This window comes from Mesocricetus auratus, unplaced genomic scaffold (genome assembly GCF_017639785.1).
Source record: "Mesocricetus auratus isolate SY011 unplaced genomic scaffold, BCM_Maur_2.0 Super-Scaffold_100004, whole genome shotgun sequence".
NCBI classification, from domain to species: Eukaryota; Metazoa; Chordata; class Mammalia; order Rodentia; family Cricetidae; genus Mesocricetus; species Mesocricetus auratus.
Window position 1 is genome coordinate 96,878,665 of NW_024429189.1, and position 24,300 is coordinate 96,902,964.

The 24,300-nt window shown below is 47.5% G+C and overlaps 1 protein-coding gene across 4 annotated transcripts in view; it reads left to right on the plus strand.

The window, feature by feature from the left end:
- Window positions 1–20,568, plus strand: part of Ebf4 (EBF family member 4) — a 70,043-nt gene extending 49,475 nt beyond the window's left edge. For 2 of the 4 annotated variants that reach the window (XM_040746288.1, XM_021226335.2), the window contains 10 exons: window positions 11,213–11,294; window positions 11,990–12,325; window positions 12,418–12,544; window positions 14,013–14,101; window positions 14,225–14,290; window positions 14,386–14,557; window positions 14,643–14,828; window positions 17,854–18,051; window positions 19,515–19,590; window positions 19,781–20,568. In XM_040746288.1, the coding sequence (XP_040602222.1) occupies window positions 11,213–11,294; window positions 11,990–12,325; window positions 12,418–12,544; window positions 14,013–14,101; window positions 14,225–14,290; window positions 14,386–14,557; window positions 14,643–14,828; window positions 17,854–18,051; window positions 19,515–19,585 (1,327 nt within the window). In that variant the 3' untranslated portion in view covers window positions 19,586–19,590; window positions 19,781–20,568. The remainder of the gene's footprint in view (window positions 1–11,212; window positions 11,295–11,989; window positions 12,326–12,417; window positions 12,545–14,012; window positions 14,102–14,224; window positions 14,291–14,385; window positions 14,558–14,642; window positions 14,829–17,853; window positions 18,052–19,514; window positions 19,591–19,780) is intronic. The other 2 variants (XM_040746289.1, XR_005877412.1) reach the window with 2 other exon arrangements.
- The last annotated feature ends 3,732 nt before the right edge of the window (window positions 20,569–24,300 follow it).

Below are 24,300 nucleotides of genomic sequence, written 5' to 3' on the forward strand. Positions count from 1 at the left end.
TAACAACTACGGAGAATGCTAGCCCACCTGCTCCTTGCTGGCTACTGCTCTTAACAGTTGTGAGGCTTTTGAATAGGGCCAAACTTTATGTTCTTGTAAAGTTCAGATATTCTTCCTGAATAAATGCTGCAAAAATCTTTACTTTATGGAGTTGTGAAAATGGTAGCTGTGCAGGATGTTGCACAACCTATAATCTTAGCACTTAGAAGGCAGAGGTAGGAGGATCAGGAGTTCAGATCATCCATGGCTATATAGTAAGTTCAAGGTTAGCCTGGGCTACTTAAGAGCCTGTCTCAAAAAAAAAACCACAACCATAACAAAACAAGCAAACAAAACCCAGAGTTTTGAAAAAAGTTGATTGTGATTATTTTTGCCATTGCTTTTATTGATTTGTGGGAACATTCTGTGGTTCTCATAGTCCTGTCCTTGCGGTGGGCATCTTTAACCTGAATGTACAACTTTACAGTGTTTCCTATTAAAAGTGACTGGGGACCTTGGACCAACATTCTTCCTATCAGAGTGATGTGTGTATGCACGTGTATGGTGCATGGTGTGTGTGTGTGTGTGTGTGTGTGTGTGTGTGTGTGTGTGTGTGTGTGTGTGTGTGTGTGTGCTGAGTACATGGAGAGGACAGAGGAAAACCTCAAGAGCCATTCCTCAAGAACAGTTTACCTCATTATTTTTTAAAATATATTTTATATGTATGACTTTTTTCCTCTTTGTATGCTTGTGTATTCCATATAGACCTGATGCTTGCAGAGATCAGAAAAGGACATTGGGTCTTCTGAAACTAAAGTTACAGATGGTTGTGAGCCACCATGTAGGTTTTAGGGCTAGAACCTGGGTCCTTTGTAAGAGCAGCAAGTGCACTCTCCAACTAACCCCTCCCCGCTGCTTGTGATTTTGAGAGCAGGGTTTTTGCTTTTGTTTTTTGTTTGTCTTTAGGGTCCTCATGCTTACGCCAGAGCTTTGTCATCTGAACCGTCTCCTCAGACTCCATTACAGTAATTTCTGATTCTTTGGGGGGGTAAAATAACTTATTTATATTTATTTTTCTGTGCATCGGTGTTTTGCCTGCGTGTGTGTCTGTGTGAGGGTGTCAGATCTTGGAGTTATAGACAGCTGTAAACTGCTGTGTGGTGCTGGGGATTGAACCTGGTTCCTCATCTAGTGCTCTTAACTGCTGAGCCATCTCTCCAGCCTCCAAAGCCTTTTGCTTTGTTTTAGACAGGGTTTCACTGTATGTAGCCTTGGCTGCCCTGGAACTCACTGTGTGGATCAGGCTGGCCTCAAACTCACAGAGATCCGCCTGACTCTGCCTCCCGAGGCAAGTGCCGCCACTGCGTGGCTAATTTCTGATTCTTTAATTCCATCAAAGCCAGCACCTGCTGTGAGACAGACACTATTATAAATGTTTTGGAAAAAACCCCAGAGATCTACACAATTGATTTATGCCCCCCCCAAAGGCCCAACAGAGCAGTTGAAGAGACAAAATATAATTACTTAAACATTTCATTATAATGAAGAAAATTAGCGAACTTAAAGACAAGTTAGTTGTATTTACTACATAATGATAGGAAATAGAGAGGGTCTGGAGAGATGACTTAGTGCTTAAGAGCTCTGGTTGTTCTTGAGGACTCAGGTTCTATTTCCAGCATCCACATGGTAGCTAATAATAGTAACTCCATTCCAGAGGGTCCAGTGCCCTCTTATATACTCCATGGACATGGTACACAGACATACATGTAGGCAAAACACCCGGGTACATTAAACAAGCAAACAAACAAATAAATAAACAAGAGTAATTTAAAGGAAGAGCAATATAGAATCTTAAGGCAACACTACCCAGCATGGTAACCAGTACTAGATAATTGAATTTTGATTGTTTTTAGTTATAATTAAGTCAGATCTAAGTTCTTAAAGTTTATTTTGTGTGTATGTGAGCATGCACCACAAGCATGTAGGAATCTGTGGCTGTCAGAAGAGGACATCAGATCTCCTGAACTGTAGTCACAGGTATTTGTGAGCTATCAAATGGGTTTGGGAACTGATCCCAAGACTTCTGCAAAAGAAGAAAGTGATTTTAACTGCACCCACTTTTTAAGCTTCAGGCCAGTGAGAGACCCTGTCTCAATAAACAAGGTGGATGGCCCCTGAGAATGATACCTGAGGTTGTTCTCTGGCCTCCAAACACACACACACACACACACACACACACACACACACACACACACACACACACACACACACACGAGAGGAAGAGGAGGAGGAGAAACATCGATGATGTAAAGGGGAGGCCATGTGAAGTTAAGGGAGACGTATGTATCCAGTGTCCAACACAGTGCCTGCCATAGTATCATTTCTTACCTATTGTCCCTCCCGCCCAGCCTCTAGTGACCATATTAGACAGTGAAGGCACCTGAGCCTATATAGCAGTGAGAACATTCAGTCAAAACCATGGAAGACCTTCTTGACTCTAACTAACCATGGTCCTAGATGAACAGAGGGATGGTGGCCATTAGCATGTGCTCTGACTGGCAGCTTTGGTGTGTCTTGGGCCAGAGAGTGATTTTCTCTAACTAGAAAGGGGCTATATCTAGCCTCCTATCTGTTCCTTTTACCCTGGGTTACTTGGTACATTGGAGAAGGTGCCTGGACTTGCCAACACAACCCTATCTACCTCCCACTTAGCTCATCAAAAGGAGTTGTCAAAGTCTTGTACCTCAAGAGACCAGCTTCCCACCCTCAAGGCTGAGGAACATAGCACTTCAGTCTTTCCTTCCCTTTCATATCCCCGAATTACCCATACATTCACCCTCCTTATCTGTGAGGAGAAATCAAGAGCCTAGTGTCTTACATTCATATGAGATTCTCCAGGCTAGGGGGACATGCAAGAGATATATGTATGTGCCCATGTCCATATGAGCACAAATAAGTTTAATGTTCAGATCAGCACTGTCAGCACATTCCAGCTGGTCACCCAACTCCATATGAAGAATCCAGAAGCCTCCAATTATCAACCTCTCATCTTCCTCTCCTCTCAGGCCCAACTCAGGAAAAGTGGGGTTCCCACAACTCTCCATGGACAGCTGGGGACCTCTTAGCATCTCTCCACCCCCTCTTCCCATCTCCTCAGGCCCCATGCCCAGCCCTGAGGTTTGGAGAGCCTAGTAAGTGCCCCATCAACATGTTAATCAAATTACTTAGGAGCTAAAATTGACGATGTTCATTAATTATACAAGATTATGCTAATTGTGCATGCAAATGCATGCAGGGGAACAGAAGGTGTTCAGGCGCATGGTGGGCCATTAGCATAGAGGATGGGGTGCGGGTGCATTGGCATGCTAATGTATGCGCCCTGGCTATTTATAGTCCCCCAGCCCATCTGCACAGCAGCCACCTCTACCCTAGTTGGGGATCCTGGTGGGGAGAGTAGGTCCAGACCTGTCAGGTGGCTATGGCCTTGGAGATACTCTGTCTTGACTGCTATTGCACACCAAATTCAGGAAGGAACCTGAGCCACCTCCATGTATGCCTCAACTAGTTCCATCTACCTCCTCATTCACTCTGGCCTCATCTCTCCAGTGTCTGCTTCTCTCTGGGATCAAACTGGCTCTTCCAGGTGTCACAGTTAGTAAGGCACCCTGTGAGGACTTTCCTTTGCCCAGTGTTCAAATCACACATGAAATGGAGCCAGCTGACCTACAGCTGCCCTCAGGCACCACTGGACAAATGTGCCATTCATGCCACTGCTCTTTGAAAAGCTGTAGTTCCTTTGCCTCTTGCCTCTCTCTGAGGTCCTCTAAGACCCAATGCTTACGAGGAGATAAAAACTATAGAAACCCTTGCACCCTTCACAGGCAAAACAAGAGTCTCTTACCTGAAATACTTGGCAAATTGTCCTGCCGCACCTACCACAGGGTTGCACTAGTCTTTGGTCTTACTTTGGGTTTCTCTATCTTTGTTAGTGTATTGTTAAGTTATTTAAAATATTGTTCAGAATCTAGTCCTGTTGGCACAGGCCTATACTCTCTGCTACTCAGGAGACTGAGGCAAGAAGGTCACAAGTTCAAGGTCAGCCTGAGTGATTAAGTGCGAGGTTGGAGCTGGAACTCAGTGGTAGAGCACCTGTTTAGTATGTGTGAGGCTCCCCAGCATGTCCACTAACAGCAGCAAAGGAAAACCCTAGTAGGCCCCTAGGTCCCCTGAGACATACATGTAAGGTATGGTCAGTCCGTTCTTTGGCAGGGATGAATAATGGGAGTAAGGGTATCCAGCACCTATAGTCTGGTCTTCAGTTGGGGATGAAGTGAAACACATTAGTAAAGCATTGCTCTGGATGCTATTCTATTCCTTTTAAGGTTCATGAGCTCAAACACAAGACTTTTAGGATAAAAATTAGCAGAGGTCCCCTATTTTCATCCCAGGTTGATTGTAGTGCCACCTTGGACTTAGAAATAGATCTGCAGCTTCATGCTGTCTTTTACTGCAAACCTCCTTTCTTTCCTAGGACTTTCATGAGTTCCACTGCTGTTTTGAACACCTTGCCCCAACTTGTGCATCCTCCACTACACCCTCGTTCTAGATCCGCACAATCCAATATGGCAGCCATAAGCTGCATGTGAAAACAGCTTCAGTGAAAATGAAATAAAGTTTCCAATATTAAGTTCCCAGTCACCATACATCAAGGGTTCAGTGTGTGGCTGGTGGATGTCATTCTGGAGGAAGTGGGGTGGCACTGAAATCTAGACATCCTGTTCTGTGCTCCTGGCTGTCCTGTTGCCGCTTGCCTCTCAGCCCAGGTCTTTGAGTTACTTAACAGCTTTCTCTTTAAAAGTGGGTACCGTGATTTCAGCCTTCGGTGTCTAGGATGGGATAGAGAGGCAAGGAGGAAAAACCAAAAGAAAGCCTTCGCTGTGGGACCTGACTTCTTATCCATGTTTCTAGAAGCAGACAATGAGATGGGACTTTTGTGAAAGTGAGTTATTAAGAGTAAAGGAGACATGGTAGGGCAGGAGCAAGAGCTTGAATATGTAGCACAGTTCTAACAGGTCTTAATAATAAAAGCCCAGAGTCAGATACAGGGGAAATGCTGAGAGATCAGAGAGACGAAGGAGCAAACCCACAGCCACCTTTCTCAACTTCCCAGCCAAAAAGAGACAGAGCTCCTGTCTCCTCCTGCCTTATCACTTCCTCTCTCTGCCTATCACTTCCTGTCCATCTGTACAGACCTTCAGACCTCTATGGTTAACTAGTGGCTAGCTCCTCCCTCTGACCTCCAGTCAAGCTTTATTTGTTAGGGTATAAATAAGATATCACTACATTTCCCCTTTTTTGTCTAAAATTTAAAAAGGTTATAACTAAGAAAAATTATATACAATAAGTACAATAACTATATACAGTATATAAGGCAATAAATACATCAACAATGTCTAGTTCATTGGAAGTCAGACTTCCTAATACCCTGGGGTGGTCTGAAGTCTGAAGGCCCCAAGGGTTGGTCTATGTAGTGGCTGTCAATCCATCATTGACCATGAGTTGCTGACAGAGAGGATATGCTTCTGGTTGGGGATGAGTCACAAAAAATAGGGCAGCTGTGATCCCTTTAACAACCGACAATCAGGGCCCCCGGGTGGTGGTGGCGCACGCCTTTAATCCCAGCACTTGGGAGGCAGAGGCAGGCGGATCTCTGTGAGTTCGAGGCTGGGCTGGACCGACAGCCTCCAAAACAAAACAGAGAAACCCTGTCTCGTAAAAAACAAAAAAACAAAACAAAAACAAAAAAACAAGTGCTACCCAACTGTACTGTCCATGGACACTGGCCTCAGAAGAGCAGCTCACCCCATGTGCTTTCTGTCCCCATGGGACTCTCAGATGTAACGGTGGAGTCAATGATTGCCCACATATTCTCCTCTCTGTCTAGTGTCTCTTTTGGATGGACACTGTATTGGGGTAGAGCTGCTGATCAGTAATGCTCTCCTAGGAGGTCATATGTGAGTCCAGTGTTTGTACTTCACTCATTCTCAACCCAGCCTTGCTTCTTTGGAATGTTCTAGTGATGAAGAATGGCCAGTTTAATTTCATTTTGAGCTGTGTTTATTCAAAGGAATGAAAAGTCTTTAGAGAGATGATTAGGAAGACCAGACTAAGTTCAGATGTAGGAGGGTAGTTTTGTCTGAAATACTCTGCTGTTTGTTTTCTTTTGTTTTGAGACAAAGTTTCATTATGTAGTTCTGTGTAGACCAGGCTGGCCTGGATATCACAAAGATCTCTGCCTGCCTCTGCCTCACGAGTGCTGGGATTAAAGGTGTGGCCACCATGCCTTCTCTTGACTTGTCATTAAATCACAGGCTCTGTGTCCTGAAGCATATTTACCTTAAATGCTTTTGTAAGTGGATGAGTACTGGTATAGCTATTCTCTGTTTTGTTTTGATAATTACATTTTCTTTCTTTCCTTTTGTTTTTGTTTTTGTCTTTCGAGACAGGGTTTCTCTTCTGGAACTCACTCTGTAGACCAGGCTAGCCTTTGAACTCAGAGATCTGCCTGCCTTTGTCTCCTGAGTGCTGGGATTAAAGGTTTGTGCCACCGCCACCCAGCCTTAATTGCATTTTCTAGTATGGAGAGTGTTGAACATAGAAGCAGAAAGATACTGAGCCTCAAAGAGATTCAACAATCACCAATCTTGGGGGCTGGAGAGATGGCTTAGCGGTTAAGAGCACTGAATGTTTTTCTAGAGACCTGGGTTCCATTTCCAGCACCCACATGGTAGCTCACAACTGTCTGTAACTCCAGTTATGTGGCAAAACACCAATGTACATTAAAAAATTAAAAAAACAAACACATCTTTAAACATCTTGTTCAGAAGTGTTTAATCTGGAATGTTTGAAAGCCTCAGCCACAGTATCCAAAGGTCCACACTACAGGCAAATGGAAATCTTGAGGGAATAGCATAGAGTACATCTATGGGTCCCTGCACAGGACAGCTCTCAGGACTGTGGACTCCTGCCACACCACCCTGTAGCTGGGTCACTCTGGATTCTGACATCCTACCTACAGGTACTCTTGTCAGCAGAAACAGTCCAAAGAGACCGGAGTTTACATCCCAACTTTAAACCTACTATTCTGTGTGACTTACTCTTGCTTAACCTTGATTCTTGTACAGTGGGAACAATTACAGATCTACACACCACCTAAGAGTTTTGAGAGGAGGAAAGAAGATAAGGACAAGTGATAGACTGAACAGAGTCCCAGGCATTCACTGAATGATTGACTAGAATGGGTTTGCTGTAAGGGTTTTGTGTTGTTCCTCTATGAAACATTTTATTTTCACTACTTGTATTTGTAGTATTTTCTCCCATTAATTCCAAGGGCAGCTCCTGGCATGTGGCCTTTCTCTTATAGTCATTTCTTGGAGATCCAGATGAAATTTTGTCCTCAGAGGTATTTGTTGCCAGCAGTGAGAATGGCACTAGGTATAGTCCCATGCTCGCTCTACCGGAGTCTATGGGCTTGGCATAGTCCCATGCTCGCTCTACTGGAGTCTATGGGCTTGGCACTGTCTTCTTTTCCTCCAGCCTGTGGTCCATCTCCGTCAGAGAAAAGGGTTTCTGTGAGTTCCCTTCCAGCCCTGTGGAGCCAGGGACAAGGAGTGCTGCACAGAGGACACACAGCTTTAGGGGTAGAGTGTACTTCCTTCATGATGAGCAGGGATTACAAATCCTCAATAAAACACGCATACCCACCTGCATGCTCCAGGCCCCTGATGGTGTATTGGATGCTCAGGTCCTTGTCCCCATGTAATTGTCTCTCTGCACTGTCCTTCCCACCAGGTTCCAGAACCCTCCCTCCCCCAGCAATCATTCTCCACATCTGGCCTCTACAGACACTATCTCTTCCCACTCCCCTCTTCACCCTTCTCCTCCTCCCAACCATCAGTCCTGCAACTCCAGCCTCGGGAGGCAGGGACACTGAGTGGCACAGTCACTAACGCCAAAGCTCAATCTTCAAATGTGAAAAGACCGTGGCCGTGAATCGATTGATGTTCTCTGTAACCAGCGGGGTAACAGACTGGCTCTGAAGAAATTTATACATAGCTCTGAAAGGGAGGGGGAGGGAGGAGAGGAAGGGGAAGGCAGAGAGTGTGAAAAAGACTAGAATATGACAGGTTAGATATAAAGCTAGATAATGTCCATAGGACAACACAATTGCAAATTTTCTCTACCAAACAAAATTTATTTACCTTTCCCAACAAGCATCATTTACGTCTTACCAGTTTTTACCAGTCAGCTGTAACATCACAGCAGGGCTGCCCCGTTCACTGGGAATAGGAGGAGGATCAGATGCTCTTGGGCATTGTTATTGACATAACACTCTACAGCAGCATTCTCTAATGTAAATGTAATGCAGGTCACGTGTGAGATTCTAGTTAGAACTTCTTTTTACAAAATAGGTAAAATTAATGGTGTTAATACATTTTCTTTAATCCAATGTATCTCAACAATGTTCCAATGTGATAAAAAATTACCGAGGTTAATTTTTTGGGGGGAGGAGTATGGTTAATGTAGCCCAGGCTAGCCTTAAACTCACTATGTAGCTGAGGCTAGCCTTGAGCTCCTGATCTTTCCACTTCTACCCACTGAGTGCTGAGATTACAGGTATGCACCGCCATAACCAGCTAATACCTGAGTTATTTTGTAGTCCTTTTTCCAAAGTGCTTGGAATCCAATATGTATTTCATACTTGTAGGACATCTCAGATTGAGACTAACCACATTCGAAGAGGTTCAATGCCACAAAGGACTTAAAGGAACACAGAGGCTGGGTCCCAGCAGAACTGTTTAGATTCAGCAGATCTAGGGCAGAGCCTGAGTTTCTGCATTCCTACCAAGTTTCCATGCAATGTTGCTGGTCTGGATGCCTTCTGAAAACCACTGACAGAGTGTGCAGAGTAGCACTTGTTCATGGTACCCACAACTCATCCACATCCCATTCACATCCCGTCCATATCCCAGGAACCCTTCCTCCCAACTCTACAGGATTGGGAGTTGGGTACAGTGGGCAAGTGGGGTACGAGGGAAGTACCTTTTGGGTCATCACCATGCTGGTCATATCATTCATGGTATTTAGGAGTTAGCATTAATCCCCTCAGCATAGGATTTTGTCCCAATCTGAGATGTTTCCCTCCTTCTGTCCCCTGGTAGAGCGTGCTGGGTACTGAGAATTAATGAACTAGCCTGTACTCTGCCTAGGGAGCTAATACACTACCCATTTGAGGGTGGGACATGTATGAGGTCTATGTTTGTATGAGTTCTAGGGTATCTATACCATAAAATATCTTAACAACTAAGAAACGTGTATAAATAGCATACAGGTAGCTACAATATGTACTCTTTCAGAGTATCACCCTAATGTTAGACTCTTATCTGCTACTTATTATAAGAAACAACCTGGTAAAAATGCCTCCCAAAGCTGGGCGGTGGTGGCGCACGCCTTTAATCCCAGCACTCAGGAGGCAAAGGCAGGCGGATCTCTGTGAGTTCGAGGCCGGGCTGGATCGACAGCCTCCAAAACAATACAGAGAAACCCTGTCTCGTAAAACCAAAAAAAAAAAAAAAAAAAAAAAAAAGCCTCCCAAATAAGTGGAAGTAAATTAGGAACATTAACTAGAAGAGCCCATCAGATGCCCAGGAAGTCATGCTACATGCCAAGACCCTCCATGGACTTAGCCCTGCCCTATACATGTAGAGAATGCCCAAAGATGCTCACAGAGTCTCATGGGGCTGAGGTGCACATTATAGGATTTGCATTTACAGTGATTAAGGTATTGTCCGCGGTTACCTTGGTATGGTGTCAGGGCTTCCCGGCAACTATTTGGAAGACTGGAGGATTGGCCTCTTCATGACATATACTGTGGTTTGTTCTTGTTGTCTGTTGTTTAACAGTTATACATTTAAAAAATGCCAGGTGGTGGTGGCACACACCTTTAATCCCAGCATTTGGCATTTGGGAGGGCAAAGGCAGGTGGATCTCTGTAAGCTCAAGGCCAGCCTGTGTACAAGAGTTCCAAGATAGCCAGGACTATACAGAGAAACCCTGCCTCAAAAAACAAACAAAAACCAACAAAGAAGCTAATCTGCATATCTGCATGGTATGAGTGTGTGGTAAGTATGTGTTCTGTGTTATCAGATTTCTGTGTATAATGAATAGGAAATCTGTGGAAGAGGGATCTGCTGAGGGGGATGCTATTTTCAGTGACAGTTTTTTAAAGTCATATACAACACAAATAAGTACATTATTTTCTATATTCTTGCTATGCATATACCCTGTAGGGTGTGCACATAACACACATGATGGGCATAGACTTACATGTGCACTGTACTACTCAAGAACTGTGGTTTTTCTTTTCCTTTTTTTTTTGTGACTTGGTTTGCTTTTTGATTGTTTGTTTTGAGGCAGGATCTCTCTATGTAGTTTTGATTGGCCTAAACTCATTATGTAGATCAGGCTGGCTTCAAATTCACAGAGATTTGCCTGCCTCTGCCTCCCAAGTGCTGGGATTAAAGGTGTGTACCACCACCTCCTGGCCTCCTGTTTGATGAGTATAGGTCCTATGTAAAATATATGCTTGTGCTATGGCTGTAGCTTGTGAGTAATAATAAGGCATATGCATCATCTATAACTGACACAGTTTATATAGGTTTGTATAGGTGGTGGTTATCATTTGGGGAGAGATGTGCTATATGACAGATATATGTGTCACAGACTGTGACAGATATACATGGTGAAAATTTACTTTCCGTATTGGGCATATGTAAGTATATGCTACGTGTGGAATATACATTGTATGTGTGATAGGTACACACTGTGATGAGTGTAGTTTGTGGGTAATAGGTACGCACATGTACTGTAGAATTTATGATTGGCACACTCTGTGATCGACATACGCTGTGCAGGTGGATAAATATACACATTATAGACAAATAAGCCCTGTGCGCATCTGTGTGATAAGGTAGTCCTTGTGATAGATCTATTTGGTCTATCCCAGGCACCCTGTGTGTACACAGCGTGAGATAGGAATATGGAGTGTGCACCTGTGTGTAAGCAAACAAGGGGCAGGCATCACGGTGCCGGGAGGAGGCAAGGCTGGGAGCCATGATCTTCATCTATTTACAGAACCCCCAGACCCTTGAGCCTCCTAACCTCACTGTTTCAGGTTCTTCCTCAAATTCTTTCTCAAATGCAACCAGAACTGCTTGAAGAATGCAGGGAATCCCCGAGACATGCGCCGCTTCCAGGTAGGTTTGGGAAAAGCCCTCTCACCCCATGCAAATCTGCCCTTTACTGATAAGTGAAGGGAAAACTGTGACCCTGCTGGAGCAGATCTCTGCCTAGCCCCGTGGCTCAGGGGCTGGTGCCTACTGGGGGTGGGGTAGCTCCATCTCAACTTATGCTGGCTGCCAAGGGAGGCTTCATTAGAGTCCCACTTAAGAAGATGCTAATTGTGACATTTTTACATGATTAACGACCCAGGTAATTTGCATAGTGTGAAGCTGAGAACAGCTGCCCTTAGCACATCCCCAACCTGCATGCCCCTCCCAAAGCAGGGGGTAGGGAGAAGGCAGCATCAACTTCCTGCCCAGAATAAAGTGGGGGCTCCTGTTGATGGGTTCTCTACCTGATGTTGTGCCCCAACTTTAGGAAGGCATCCCTGTCTCCAAACTTGACTGATGCTGAATAGTGTTCCCGTGGGTGCAAAAACAGAGGGCACTCTCGTCTGAAGAGCTGCAACTTTTCCAGGGCTTTTGATTTCTGTAGCTCCTGAGCGGCTAGTTCATCTAGGGTATTGCCTGGTTCAGCTGGATTCAACCCCACCCAGCACACTCTGAATTCCAGCTTCCAGCCACCCACTTGAAGGTGCTAGTTCTTCCTAGCAGTGCCCACGCAGGAGTCCCAAGGGCCGCAGCCAGACTGGTCTCATCTGCCCACACAGGTGGTGGTGTCCACAACAGTGAGTGTGGATGGACACGTGCTAGCCGTGTCTGACAACATGTTTGTGCACAACAACTCCAAACACGGCCGCAGGGCCCGACGCCTGGACCCTTCTGAAGGTCAGGACTCCCAGTCCAGCCCTGGCCAACCTCAGAGTCCACCTTGGTACAGTCCCCTGACCTGGGTCCTCTCCTACCTCCCAGCTGCTACCCCCTGCATCAAGGCCATCAGCCCCGGGGAGGGCTGGACCACGGGAGGCGCCACCGTCATTATCATCGGAGACAACTTCTTCGACGGGTTGCAGGTCGTGTTTGGCAACGTGCTCCTGTGGAGTGAGGTGGGCCAGCCCCCTGCCAGTCTCCCTCTGAGTCTCAGGGCTAGGCCCTCTGCACAGGACTAGACCTGCAGGCCTCCCCTCTGCTCTCACAGCTCATCACTCCCCACGCTATCCGGGTGCAGACGCCACCAAGACACATTCCTGGGGTAGTAGAAGTGACCCTCTCCTACAAGTCCAAGCAGTTTTGTAAAGGAGCCCCCGGCCGCTTTGTCTACACAGGTAAGGAACAAGGCAGCTGGAGTAGACTAAGATCCACAGAGATAGCCTCTGAACTCAAGGACTTGCAGGGGTTGACAAAATCTCCAGGTGGCCACGTGCCCTACGCAGCTGCTCCTCATTCCCCACACACCTTCACCGACACCCACACCTAAGTGACCAACACACACCCTTACCTACACCTACTAGGTGATCTCTCAGTCCTTTTTGCTAGTGACCTGTTTCTCTCCCTGAGTTTCTGGATCCTTGGAAACTATTTCTCACCAAGGGATGCTCTCCCTCCTAGCCATGTACTCTGGAGTTCAGGACCTTCTCGATGGTTTTCTTTTTCTTTTTGTTTGTTTGTTTGTTGCTTTTTCATCTCAAGCATGTTCCAAATGGGCTCACTACTCTTCAAATCTTCCATGGGTGTCCTGGGTCTTCCAGGCTGTACTCTACATTCACATACAGGGGTGTGTGTGTGTGTGTGTGTGTGTGTGTGTGTGTGTGTGTGATCCCAGAGACTCATACACACCCTGGTACAATGCCTTGGTAAACAGTTAGCACAAGGCTCAGAGGAAGCAGTGAAAACTGGGTTCAGTTTGACCACTGGTGGAAACCCTCATTCACTGCCTTCACTGCCATCATTGCTTGTATCTGGCTCCTACTCAAGCCATTGGCTTCTCTCCATACTCACTGAGGCATGGGGGCTCAGGATACCCTCAGGTAGCTCCATCATAACTTGCGCAGGCTGAACTGCAGACACAGGATGGATGGATGGGGGGTGGGGTGGGTGGAGTTACAGGATAGAGGATTTGACAGAGGAAACCCCACACCTGGAAGCATGTACTGAACCAGGCTAAGTTGTAACTACAGGGGAATAGGGAGGTAGACATTGGCAGTAGAAGTCTGGCAAGAACCAAGCCCAGAAAGTGAGTACTTTATGATTTGGGAAAAGGAAAGGAAATGAACTAAGTCTAGCATTGAAATTGAAGAAAGTAGAGCTTTGAGACCAAGATAGAGTAAGAAGTTCAAGGGGAAGGGGAGGAAAGAGTCAGGGGCTGAGCACTGCATCTTCCTGACAGCCCGTCCCTTTCCTGAGGTGCATGCAAACCTTGATAGCCACATGTTACCCAGAAACGGACTGATCCGTGATAAATAAAGGTTGCTGAGTGGTGTTTTTTTTTATGGCAAATTGATATGACCAAATGCAAAAAAATCCTGAGTCCTAGTTCTATGAATATGGAAAAGAGAGAGAGAGAGAGAGAGAGAGAGAGAGAGAGAGAGAGAGAGAGAGAGAGAGAGAGAGAGAGAGAGAGAGAGAGAGAGAGAGAGAGAGAGAGAGACATAAATAAATGACGGAACTGAGAAGATGCCCCTGGTATTCACTGATGTTTGAGCGACTGCTTATCTGGACGACATGGGGCTGGGCTTGGTGGAGGTGAGTTCTACTCTGGGAGAGGTGTCCTCCAAATATTGCCGTTCTCCCCAGCCTTGAATGAACCTACCATTGACTACGGCTTCCAGAGGCTACAAAAAGTCATTCCCAGACACCCGGGGGACCCAGAAAGGCTGCCCAAGGTACTCAGAGGATGGGCCGGGAATGAGGATGTTGAATGGGCGAGGGGATGAGGAAGTCCCTCCCGGGCTCCGCTGCGCCCCCAGGGGCTGCCCCTCTGTCCTTCTGTCTCCTCCCTGCCCTAGGAAGTGCTGCTGAAACGGGCGGCTGACTTGGCGGAGGCCCTGTACGGAGTGCCCAGCAGTAACCAGGTATGGTGCCTCCGCCCGCCTCCTGACACAAGGGGCCGGGACTCTGTCCCCGCGCCTGCCGCTGCCCCGGCCGTGCCCCGTTCTTGTCTTCGCAGGAGCTCCTCCTGAAGCGTGCGGCGGATGTGGCCGAGGCTCTGTACAGCGCCCCGCGCGCACCTGCACCCCTCGGACCCCTAGCCCCCAGCCACCCACACCCCACCGTCGTGGGCATCAACGCCTTCAGCAGCCCTCTGGCCATCGCCGTCGGGGACGCCACACCGGAGCCGGGTGCGTGTCGCCGCTCCAGCCCCCAGTTGCTGTGCACTAGAAGAGCCCAGCGCCTCCAGCTGGGCTAACCGCCACTCTCCCGCAGGCTATGCCCGCAGCTGCGGCAGCGCGTCGCCCCGGTTTGCGCCCAGCCCTGGCTCTCAGCAGAGCAGCTATGGCAGTGGCCTTGGAGCTGGCCTCGGCAGCTACGGTGCTCCCGGTGTGACTGGCCTCGGTGTGCCCGGGTCCCCTAGCTTTCTCAATGGCTCCACCGCAACCTCACCTTTCGCCAGTGAGTGTCCCCAGCCCACAGGAAGGGGGGTGGGAAAGTAGTCTGCGAATGCAGAATGGACTCAGCCCTGCCTGCAACCCATTCTGGAGTGCGAGCTTGCATTTCCTGCCTTATGTGGGTGGACCTTGGTCTAGCCGTGGAGAGCCCTCAGTCCCGCTTTCACACTGCCACTCCCAGATTTTGGGGCTCAGCCTCACTCCTCGGGGAGCCCCGGGATCCTGGGGCCAGACTTCTTGCACCTTAAGCCCTCTTTACTGACCCCCGTTGTACACATAGCTTCTAGCCCTCCCATGATTGTGAGGCCGCCCTTAATTAGGGGGACCTGTGCTGAAACGGGGTGGACAGCAACCTTTTGGTCCTTCGCCGGGACTACAGGAGGAGGCTGGCGGCCCCTGCTGGAAGCCTAAGGAAACTCTAGAGACTCGGGCTTCCAGCGCCCGGCAGCCCCCGGGATGTGTAGCTCTGGGTTTCCGCAGCACTTCCTGGGGCAGGGGAGGAACCGGTGGGACCGAGTGGCGAGTGGCGGCCCCTAGGGGCGCGGCGGGGCCCTGGAGGAGCTTCCTCACCCTCTCCCCTGCAAGACACTTTTCTTCCTGTCCTGTCCCTCTGAGTACCTTGGGTAGCCTCTCAGGTTCTCCCAGATGGTTGAGACAAGCAAGAGAATTCCCTGTGACCAGAACAGGATTCATAATTGAGTGTCTTAGCCAGGAGCTGCTAGTCAGTCAACAAGTTGAGCCTAATAACTTAAGTTTTTTTTTTCAGTAAAACAGGATCAATACACCTCCCTGCCTCAGTTAGCTCTCTTATCTGAATATGCCACTAGAATGTCAGGCAAAATTCAGAAAGAATGTATGAATGATTTTGTAGGCCCAGCCCCAACTGTGGGTGCTTGGCATGTTGGGTTAAGGCAGCTCCCTGACAGATGGATGGAAGTGGATTTTTACGCTTTATCCTTTTACGCTGCCCTTTTCGCAGCCTCTTGCAATACCAACGACTTAGCAGGCACTTTCAGTCCACATGGTGAGAAAACACTGGGCTTAGGGGACTCTGTCCACCCTTTCTCACCAGCAGAAACCTCTCTACCAGTCACAAGGGAGGTTGTCCCTCAGGGCCTGGGCACTGCTGAGTCTGAGAAATAGTGACATCTGCCGAAGAAGGAACTCATGGCTTTCCCCTCTGTTCCCCCACTTCTGCCTCCTCATTCCTCTCGGTTTTTCATTACCTAAAATAACTGTCTGGCTACTGGCCTGACTTTCCTACCAGGGCTGCTGTTCTTAATGGCTGCAAATCTGGCCTGGCTTTGACTTTGGAACCCAGCGGCTCTCCAGGCCAGAGTCCACACAGGCTGTGGCCTTCTTGTGTCCCTCCCAAAGCCAGTCTCTCCTGGCACTTAGCCGGGTTCCACTGCTCCACATCCCCCTATTCTAAGACAGTGAGCCCAAGCCTTTTTCTAGGTTTCCCTTGTGTTTGAGTCCCTCACCCTTTCCCAGACATACAGCAGTACTGTCAGGGTGGAAGACTGCCGCCCCAGTGCACCCTAGTCAACCAGAGTCACCATCAGCAGGGACACTTGGGACTCTACCCAGGCCTGTTCCCATCTCAGAACATGCTTACCCAGGTCCACATCCATTTCCCCCAGTGCAGGGTGCTTTGTGACACAATTACATAGGTGTCATTCTCATTGAGTTTGCTAAGGTAGCCCTAAAATGTCATCGGAATTGTCCAAGCCAGAGGGTCTAGGGCTTTCTGTGTCTCTACTTGGTCTTTGGTATTACTTATTAGCAAGTCTAGAACTCCATAACTCTGCAGAGTGTGGCTGTTAGTTCTCTGGGCCTTGGCAGATACCACATATTTTTTGCTTTAACAGTTTTCTTTATTTTTAAGACAATCTTATTTTACATACCAATATCAGTTCCCTCTCCCTCCTGTAGTCCTTGACTCCCCGAATCATCTCCCCACCCCACACTCCGCCCACTCCTCAGAGAGGGTGAGGCCTCCCATGGGGAATCATTAAAGTCTGTCACATCCACATGTATATTTTCATCATTGATTCTAAGCATTCCATCGTGGCCAGTGCTTTACCAGCGCACTGAGTATTTCCTTCAAGGCGATGGTGACCACAAGCTAAGGACATTGAGAATAGGGCAGCCATTGCAGTCATTTTTGTACCAAAAGTCAGTGAGTGGGTGTTGTGATATCAAAGCTGCCTTCCTAGGCCACAGATTATTCCCAGGAAGTCTGTACCTGCTTTTCATTGCTTGCTGGTCAGAGATTAAAAACCCTGCCTTCTGGTCTTTAGAAGAGAGATCAGGGAAATGGGTTCAGGTGAGGACACAGAGAGGTGGGACTGAGATGCCCTAAACTGGAGCCCTAGAAGATTCAAGAGGCTCCTAGGGTTTAGATCTGGCGATGACAGGGCCTTGAATTAAAGTGGAAAGAAACAGTGCCCAGGGTTGGGGAGTAGAACAAAGTTCAGGGCACGTTGCATAGGGATGCTCATTAGAGGAAGTTAGGGTGCTTGTGTGAGCTGTCATCCTTGGTAGACTCAGGAGGCTGCATATACACCGGAACTTCATGCCTATCTACTTACTCCACCTTGGCTGTGACCCTTGAGCCTTGACTGTAGCCTTGGCAGCACAGGCCACAAACATTTCTTAGCATTTCAGAATTCCGGTGGTATTCGGCAGGAATTCCAATCTTTTCATCTCTTTCTTATCGCCCACCTTTGAGAGCACTTCCCACTGATTGTTTGTTTTTTCTGGGTTTGATCCTGTCATCACCAACCCTGAAAATGGTATCCAGACTCCTAAAAGGGCAAGGACTGGTCCAGGACCCAGAAGCTCCCATTTTACCCATTATCTTGAACTGGTCTTCTCAGGACCCTCATAGCCCCCAGGGAGGTCTGCAGCCTGGTCAACAGCCCATGTGACACCCCAATCCTGCTGCTCACTCTGGTGCTGTCTCCCTGTTGTGTCTCCCACTGCCTTCCCTGCTGCACCTGCCCCTTCCTCGCCCCGCCCCGGAGTCATGCCCTCTAGCCCCCCGCTGGCGGCTGCCTCCTCCATGTCCCTACCGGCCGCTGCCCCCACCACCAGCGTCTTCTCCTTCTCGCCTGTCAACATGATCTCCGCTGTCAAACAGAGGAGCGCCTTCGCCCCTGTGCTGCGCCCACCCAGCTCCCCATCCCAAGCCTGCCCCAGAGCCCACAGAGAGGGGCTTCCAGGTGAGCAATCAAGGCTGCCTCATAGTGACCTGAAGGGAGGTCTACTCCATCCAGTCATCACCAGTGTCCCAGGCAGTTGACCAATTGTTTTTGGAGGGTGTCCAGTAAGAGGTTCTGTAGGGGTCCAGGAAGGTCCACCTAGACTCCACCTTCTTGAACCTTAAAGCTAGATGTGTCCTAGCCTTTGTCTAGACCCACTCAACTGGCCACTTGGCCAAGAAGATTGAAATCACAATTGGAAAAGGTCTACAGTTCAAGTTCCAGGATAGCCAAGGCTACACAAAGAAACCCTGTCCTGGAAAAACAAACACACAAACAACGGCAACCGAAAAAGGACACATGATGACTGGAGGGATGGATCAGAGGCTAAAACTCCTAAACATGAGGACCAGAGTTTTGATCTCCAGACACAAACAGATGCTGGGTGGGCCTGGCGGGCTGCCTGTAATGTCAGGAAGGTGGAGTAGGGAATCCCAGAACTTAGGAGGCTGAGAAAGATCTCCAGTTCAAAACCAGCCTGGGTTACACAGCAGGACCCTGTTCCCAATTTCTACCCCTCAAAAGACACAGCACCCCTTTTCTTGATCTTCTTTCCAACTTCTGGGCAATTTGTCTTAACATGTATGTGCAGCTTAAAATGGGAGAGATGGGGGAAGACAGGACTCATGAGTTCTGCCAGTTCAAGGAAGGGGTCGGTGGGGTGGGAGCTAGTGAAATGATGTATTTCCTACCTGTGGGTGGCAGGCAGGTTGCCTCTGTGCATCTGTGTCACTGCTCCTGGAAGCTGCCTCTTCACTGTTGTCCTGGCCCTCATCCACCTGCTTCCTCAGCTTGGCACAGGCCACCGGGGAAGGTGGGTCTGAGCTTAGGAGATGACCTGAGCAAAGTATTTGCTGTGCGAGCATGAGCAACTGCGTTTGGATGCCTAACTTCCACATAAAAGCTGGGTGTGGTGGAACACACCTGTAACCCCAGCCCTGGGTCAGACAGGCAGAAACCCAAGGCTCACCGGCCAGTGAGTCTACCTGGGAAACAATGGCAAGTTCCAGTTTCAGTGAATGAGCCTGTCTCTAAAATGAAGTGGGGGAAGACACCCAGAGCCAACCTATGGCCTTCACTGCACACATGCACAGGCAAGTCTGCCTGCACACGCATGCATACACCAAAGACACACAGTAACACACATGGGGTGGGGAGAAGAGGAGGAAGAGGTCAGCCCAGAAGAGAATCCCAGAGGCCAGGGAAGTAAGGAAATCAAGGGTGTAGGCTGTGAATCCTGAGACAGCAGAGGGGTATCCCTCACCTTTCCATCTGTAATGCTGGCCCCAAACAGTGCCAGATACATTGACAGCCTCTAGGAAGTGTTATATATCCTGCCTTCTATCTTCAGCCCAGAGAAGAACAGGCAGGTAAGATCACCAGGCCACAGAAGGCTTATTTCCCTCTCTCCTTGGTGACCACAGACCAGCCTTTTGAAGACACTGACAAGTTCCACTCTGCAGCCCGGGGGCTCCAGGGCCTGGCATACTCTTAATTATGGTAGGTGTCCACCTTGGTCTTCCTCTCTCATTTGGCCCTGGAATGGGTTTGGCAGGGTTGGGGAGTTGGATCCAAGTCTTCCTTGTGCACCCCGTCCAAATAACTGACTAAGGTGCATGGAAAGAGATGGCTTCCTATCCCTTGCAGTCATCCTTCCTCCAAGACTTTCGTCTCCTTCTGTTCCCACCAGGTCTGCAGGTGCTGCCCCAATGAGGCTGACCGATGGGCCTTCTGGATTCATGTTCATGGCTGGGATGGCAGCACAAACAGATAGAAGGTCAAGACTTTGGGTAGACCTCAATCCCTGGGATACACAGGGAGAGGCCTTCACCTCTGTGCTCAAGGCCCCCGCATAGCCACAGACCCTCATACTTACCTCCCTTTCTTGGGACACATTAGAAGCCCAGCACTGTGAGGATGCTCTTGGCAAGAGAGCATCATAGGGAGGTATTGGGATGTCGGACCTTACCCACTGGATTGGTTCCTCTGTAAGAGGTGAATTTGTGAAGACCAGAGATGTTGGTAAGATGAGCAAGAATTAGGAACCATGGGAAAGGGAACATCTCAGGGAGAGGTGATCTGGACGGGGTCCTGTTTGCATCTGACCAATCTTGCCTGGCCTAGCAGCCCACCTCATGAACAAGGTGGTGTCTAGCAGTCTCAGGAGGCCCATTCAGGCTCCCATGGAGCTGCCCACATGCCACTGGACCCCAATGGCTGCCCTCACTTCCTTTGAAAGTAGCACATTCATGCAGATCCCAGCAGGCCTCCCTGTGAGGGAATTTAGGCATGGAAGATGCACAGAAGGGCCTCCTGAATTTTGACTCTCACCCCAATGGATGTTTCATGAATTTTGTCCCCCTATCACCACACACCCAACTCTAGTTGGCCCCAAAGAACAGCCCGGCTGCCCCTTGGTAGCCTCACACTCTGCTGGGTTTGGACAAAATGGAACAATAAACCAGATGCAGGTGGCCATATGGCCTCTCTGGCCTGCTTCCTTGGTCTGCTTTTCTCAGTGGCTCTGAAGCAATCCTAGGGACACTTTGTGTCTCAAGCTTTAAAAGCATCTCCAGTGGTCAGCTGAGATATAAGCCCCTGCTTTGAGTCTTCTAGATGGGCTCGGTCCTGACAGTGTTGTCTGAGGACATGATCAGGAACTTAGAACTTAGTATCCTGACCATCTGGGTAAGGCCAATGAGGGTTTTGAGACATTGCCAGGACCTAGAACAGAGCATGTTAAATACTACATTAAATAGTAACCAAGAGCCAGACAGTGGTGGCGCACACCTTTGATCCCAGCACTTGGGAGGCAGAGGCAGGTGGATCTCTGTGAGTTTGAGACCAGCCTGGTTTACAGAATGAGTTCAAAGACAGTCAGAGCTGTTACACAAAGAAACCCTCTCTAAAAACAAAAACTACTAACCTAGATGTGTAGGAGCGCAGACGTGAAATCCTGTTTCAGAGGCTAGAGGACTTACCTCGGCTTAGGGGTCTCAGGACACCCCTTTGATCACACTTCAACCCCTCTTGCCTCTTCCCCAGACCCAGACCCCTTTTGGCTTTACCTAAGAGTTTAAAAGGAGCATAGTAAAAAATTCTCTTGGCCTATTCACCCACCCAGATTGCTGCCAGTAGACCTCCAGACCCTGAGACATACTTTCTAGGTAAAGTCAGGTTGTCTCTTGAAAGCCTTTTTTTTTCTTTTCTTTAAATCCACTATCCAGTGATTCCAATGCCCCGTCTGGATCTCAGACATTAGGAAACCCTGTCTTTACCACCCCACCCCAGCCCCCTCGTCTCTACTAATACCCTGCAGCCTTCTGGGGAAGCATCCTTGCCACAGCAGGTGGGTTGGTCTTGTCCCTGGAGATCTCCACTTGTTTTCTAGTGTTCTTGGATAGAATCTAGGATTCCTCTCACTTGGGATGCATGATTGGTGTCACCCCACACCCAGTGCTTGGCCTCCCCTGCTGTCCCGGACAGAAGCCCACATAGAAAAGCAAAGCTTATCTACCCAAACCTGTTCCATTCAACTACAAACCTTTCTTACTGAGCCGAGCCTTCCAAGGGCCAGCCTCTGCAGACTCCAATCTACTGGAGGCAACTGGTAACTGGATGGTGGTTACATTCTGTCCCCCAACTGGGTCAGGTGCCGTGATCAATATAAAATGAGATATGATATCTGTCTTTCCTCAGTGGTCCCATCACTTAAGCACCATAGTTTACATTACCTCTCACTCTCTCCCCCCCACACCAGTTCCAAGTAAATTATACATCAAAATGAGAAACCAGAAACAATTGTCTCATTGTCTCATTCCCCTGAAGAAAGATAAGTATCGTTCTGCCAGAGTGAACTCCGAGTTCTGTTACCCACTAACATGAACAATTTTTAATTTAAAACAAAAGCTTTATTATTCTCTCTCTCTCTCTCTCTCTCTCTCTCTCTCTCTTTCTCTCTCTCTCTCTCTCTGTGTGTGTGTGTGTAAGACACAAGTAGTAAACACATTGGACGTGGTTCACATAGACCGAGATCTAGGTTCTAAAAGATGATTTTTTTCCACATAGGAAACAGTCACAGTCTACAACATCTTTCTCCCCTAGAAAAGAGACTTTTCAGGGTTTGTGATTCTTTGGTCTTGCTCCTTTGCCTGGAGTAACCACCATCCTCTAGTCCACGCCCGCCTTTCCATTTTTACCTACAAGCTTCTGCTTTCTGCTGTCACCTCAGTGGTGATAGCCACAACCAGTGGATGATGGAACGGAACGAGCCTAGAAGTCTGCTGTTTATAAGAAGACCATCAGTATGAGAGCCTGATGAATGTGTGGCATGGACCACAAAGGTGGACCCTAGAGTCTTTACCACTCAGCTCTTCCATGCTCTCCTTCTCTTCAGTGGCATTATTAAATGTGTTTGTTTTTTGTTTGTTTAGTTGTTTTTTTGGTTTGTCATTTTTTTAAGGATCTCAATATGTGCCCCCAGACTGGCCTCAAACTCTTCCTGCCTCTGAGTACTGGGATTAAAGGGGTCCACCGCCACACCAGCTAGATTCGATTTCTGTGTTATGGTGACCAAAGGATCAAATGTACCTGTTTTTAAATGAATAGTTGTTGCCCAGCTCTATTTGTTAAGCTTTCTGTCCTTCCCCCATCTCACTGCAGTGGAGATCAATCACAAATCAATTGTCTAAACATCGGTCTATTCTCTATTCTGATCTATTGACCATTTTGTCTGTCATACAATACCACAGTACCTTAACAACTTTAGGTATATAGCAAGTTTTTCTATGTACTACAACGTCTTCGAATTTCTATTGCTATGATAAACACCATAACGAAAAGCAACTTGGGGAGGAAAGGGTTTATTTCATCTTCCAGCTTATACTGTATCGTCCAGGGAAGTCAGGGTAGAAACTCAAGGCAGAAACTTGAAGGCAGGACCGGATGCAGAAACTATAGAGGAGTGCTGCTTACTGGCCTGTTCCCTGCTTGCTCAGCCTGCTTTCTTATAAGCACACAGGACCACTACCCATGGATGGTGCTGCGCACATCAGTCAAGAAAATTTCCAGGCTTCCTCACAGGCCAGTCTGATGGTGGCATTTTCTTTATTGAGGTTCCCTCTTTCCAAGTGGGTATAGCTTGTATTAAGTTGGCATAAAACCAGTCAACAAATGCAGCAAGGTATCCAACATAGTTTCCTATCTGGGAGGTTTTAATGTCTGGTTCTGAGCTTCTGATACTTTTGCCTCAGTTTCCCAAGTTCTAGGATTACGGTTGTGTGTTGCCATACCCAGGACCATGTTAAATTTAAATTTTTGTTTATTACTATTTTTAAAAAACTGCTGGATTTTGCCGGGCGGTGGTGGCGCACGTCTTTAACCCCAGCACTCGGGAGGCAGAGGCAGGCAGATCTCTGTGAGTTCGAGGCCGGGCTGGACTGACAGCCTCCAAAACAATACAGAGAAACCCTGTCTTGTAAAAGCCAAAAAAAAAAAAAACCTGCTGGATTTTCACTAAGGTTACATTTAATTTTTTAATTAATGCACTACTTTGACCTAAGAATATTGTTTTTGTAGCTCTCCATTGATTTCACTCTTTTAAAATTTACCAGTGAGGGTGTGACATTTCCAGGACACACAATCTCACAGCAAACTGCGGATCCTCTGGCCCTTACAGTCTTTCTGTCCCTTTTTCTGAAATGTAACTAGGTGCAAGAGTTGTATTAGCATGTGATCCACAACTCTGTATTTTTATTGGTGCAGTTTTCTGTAATGATCTCTGCAGCAAAGAGACGTTTCCTTGATGAGGGGTAAGGACTACACTTACCTATGAGTATAAGGACAAATGACATACACACAAGAAACATATAGACTGAGGGGGTTGTGTCTATATATCTAGGAATATATCTATACATATATGTACATAAAAACAACTAATGAAAAAGAAGCCATGGATTTGAAGGAGAGAAAGGAAGGTTATATGGAAGGGTTTAGAGGGAGGAAAGGGAAGGGGAAATTATGTAATTCTTTATAATCTCAAAAAATAAAAAATTTTAAAAATATTTTAAAGACTTCTCCTCTTGCACATCTTTTACTTTAAGTATTTATATAATTGTACATTTTATTATCTAAGTATTTGTTATACTTAAGTGAATGTCACTTAGAAGTACAACTGATTTTTAAAAATAATACCTTTATGTCCAGCAGCAC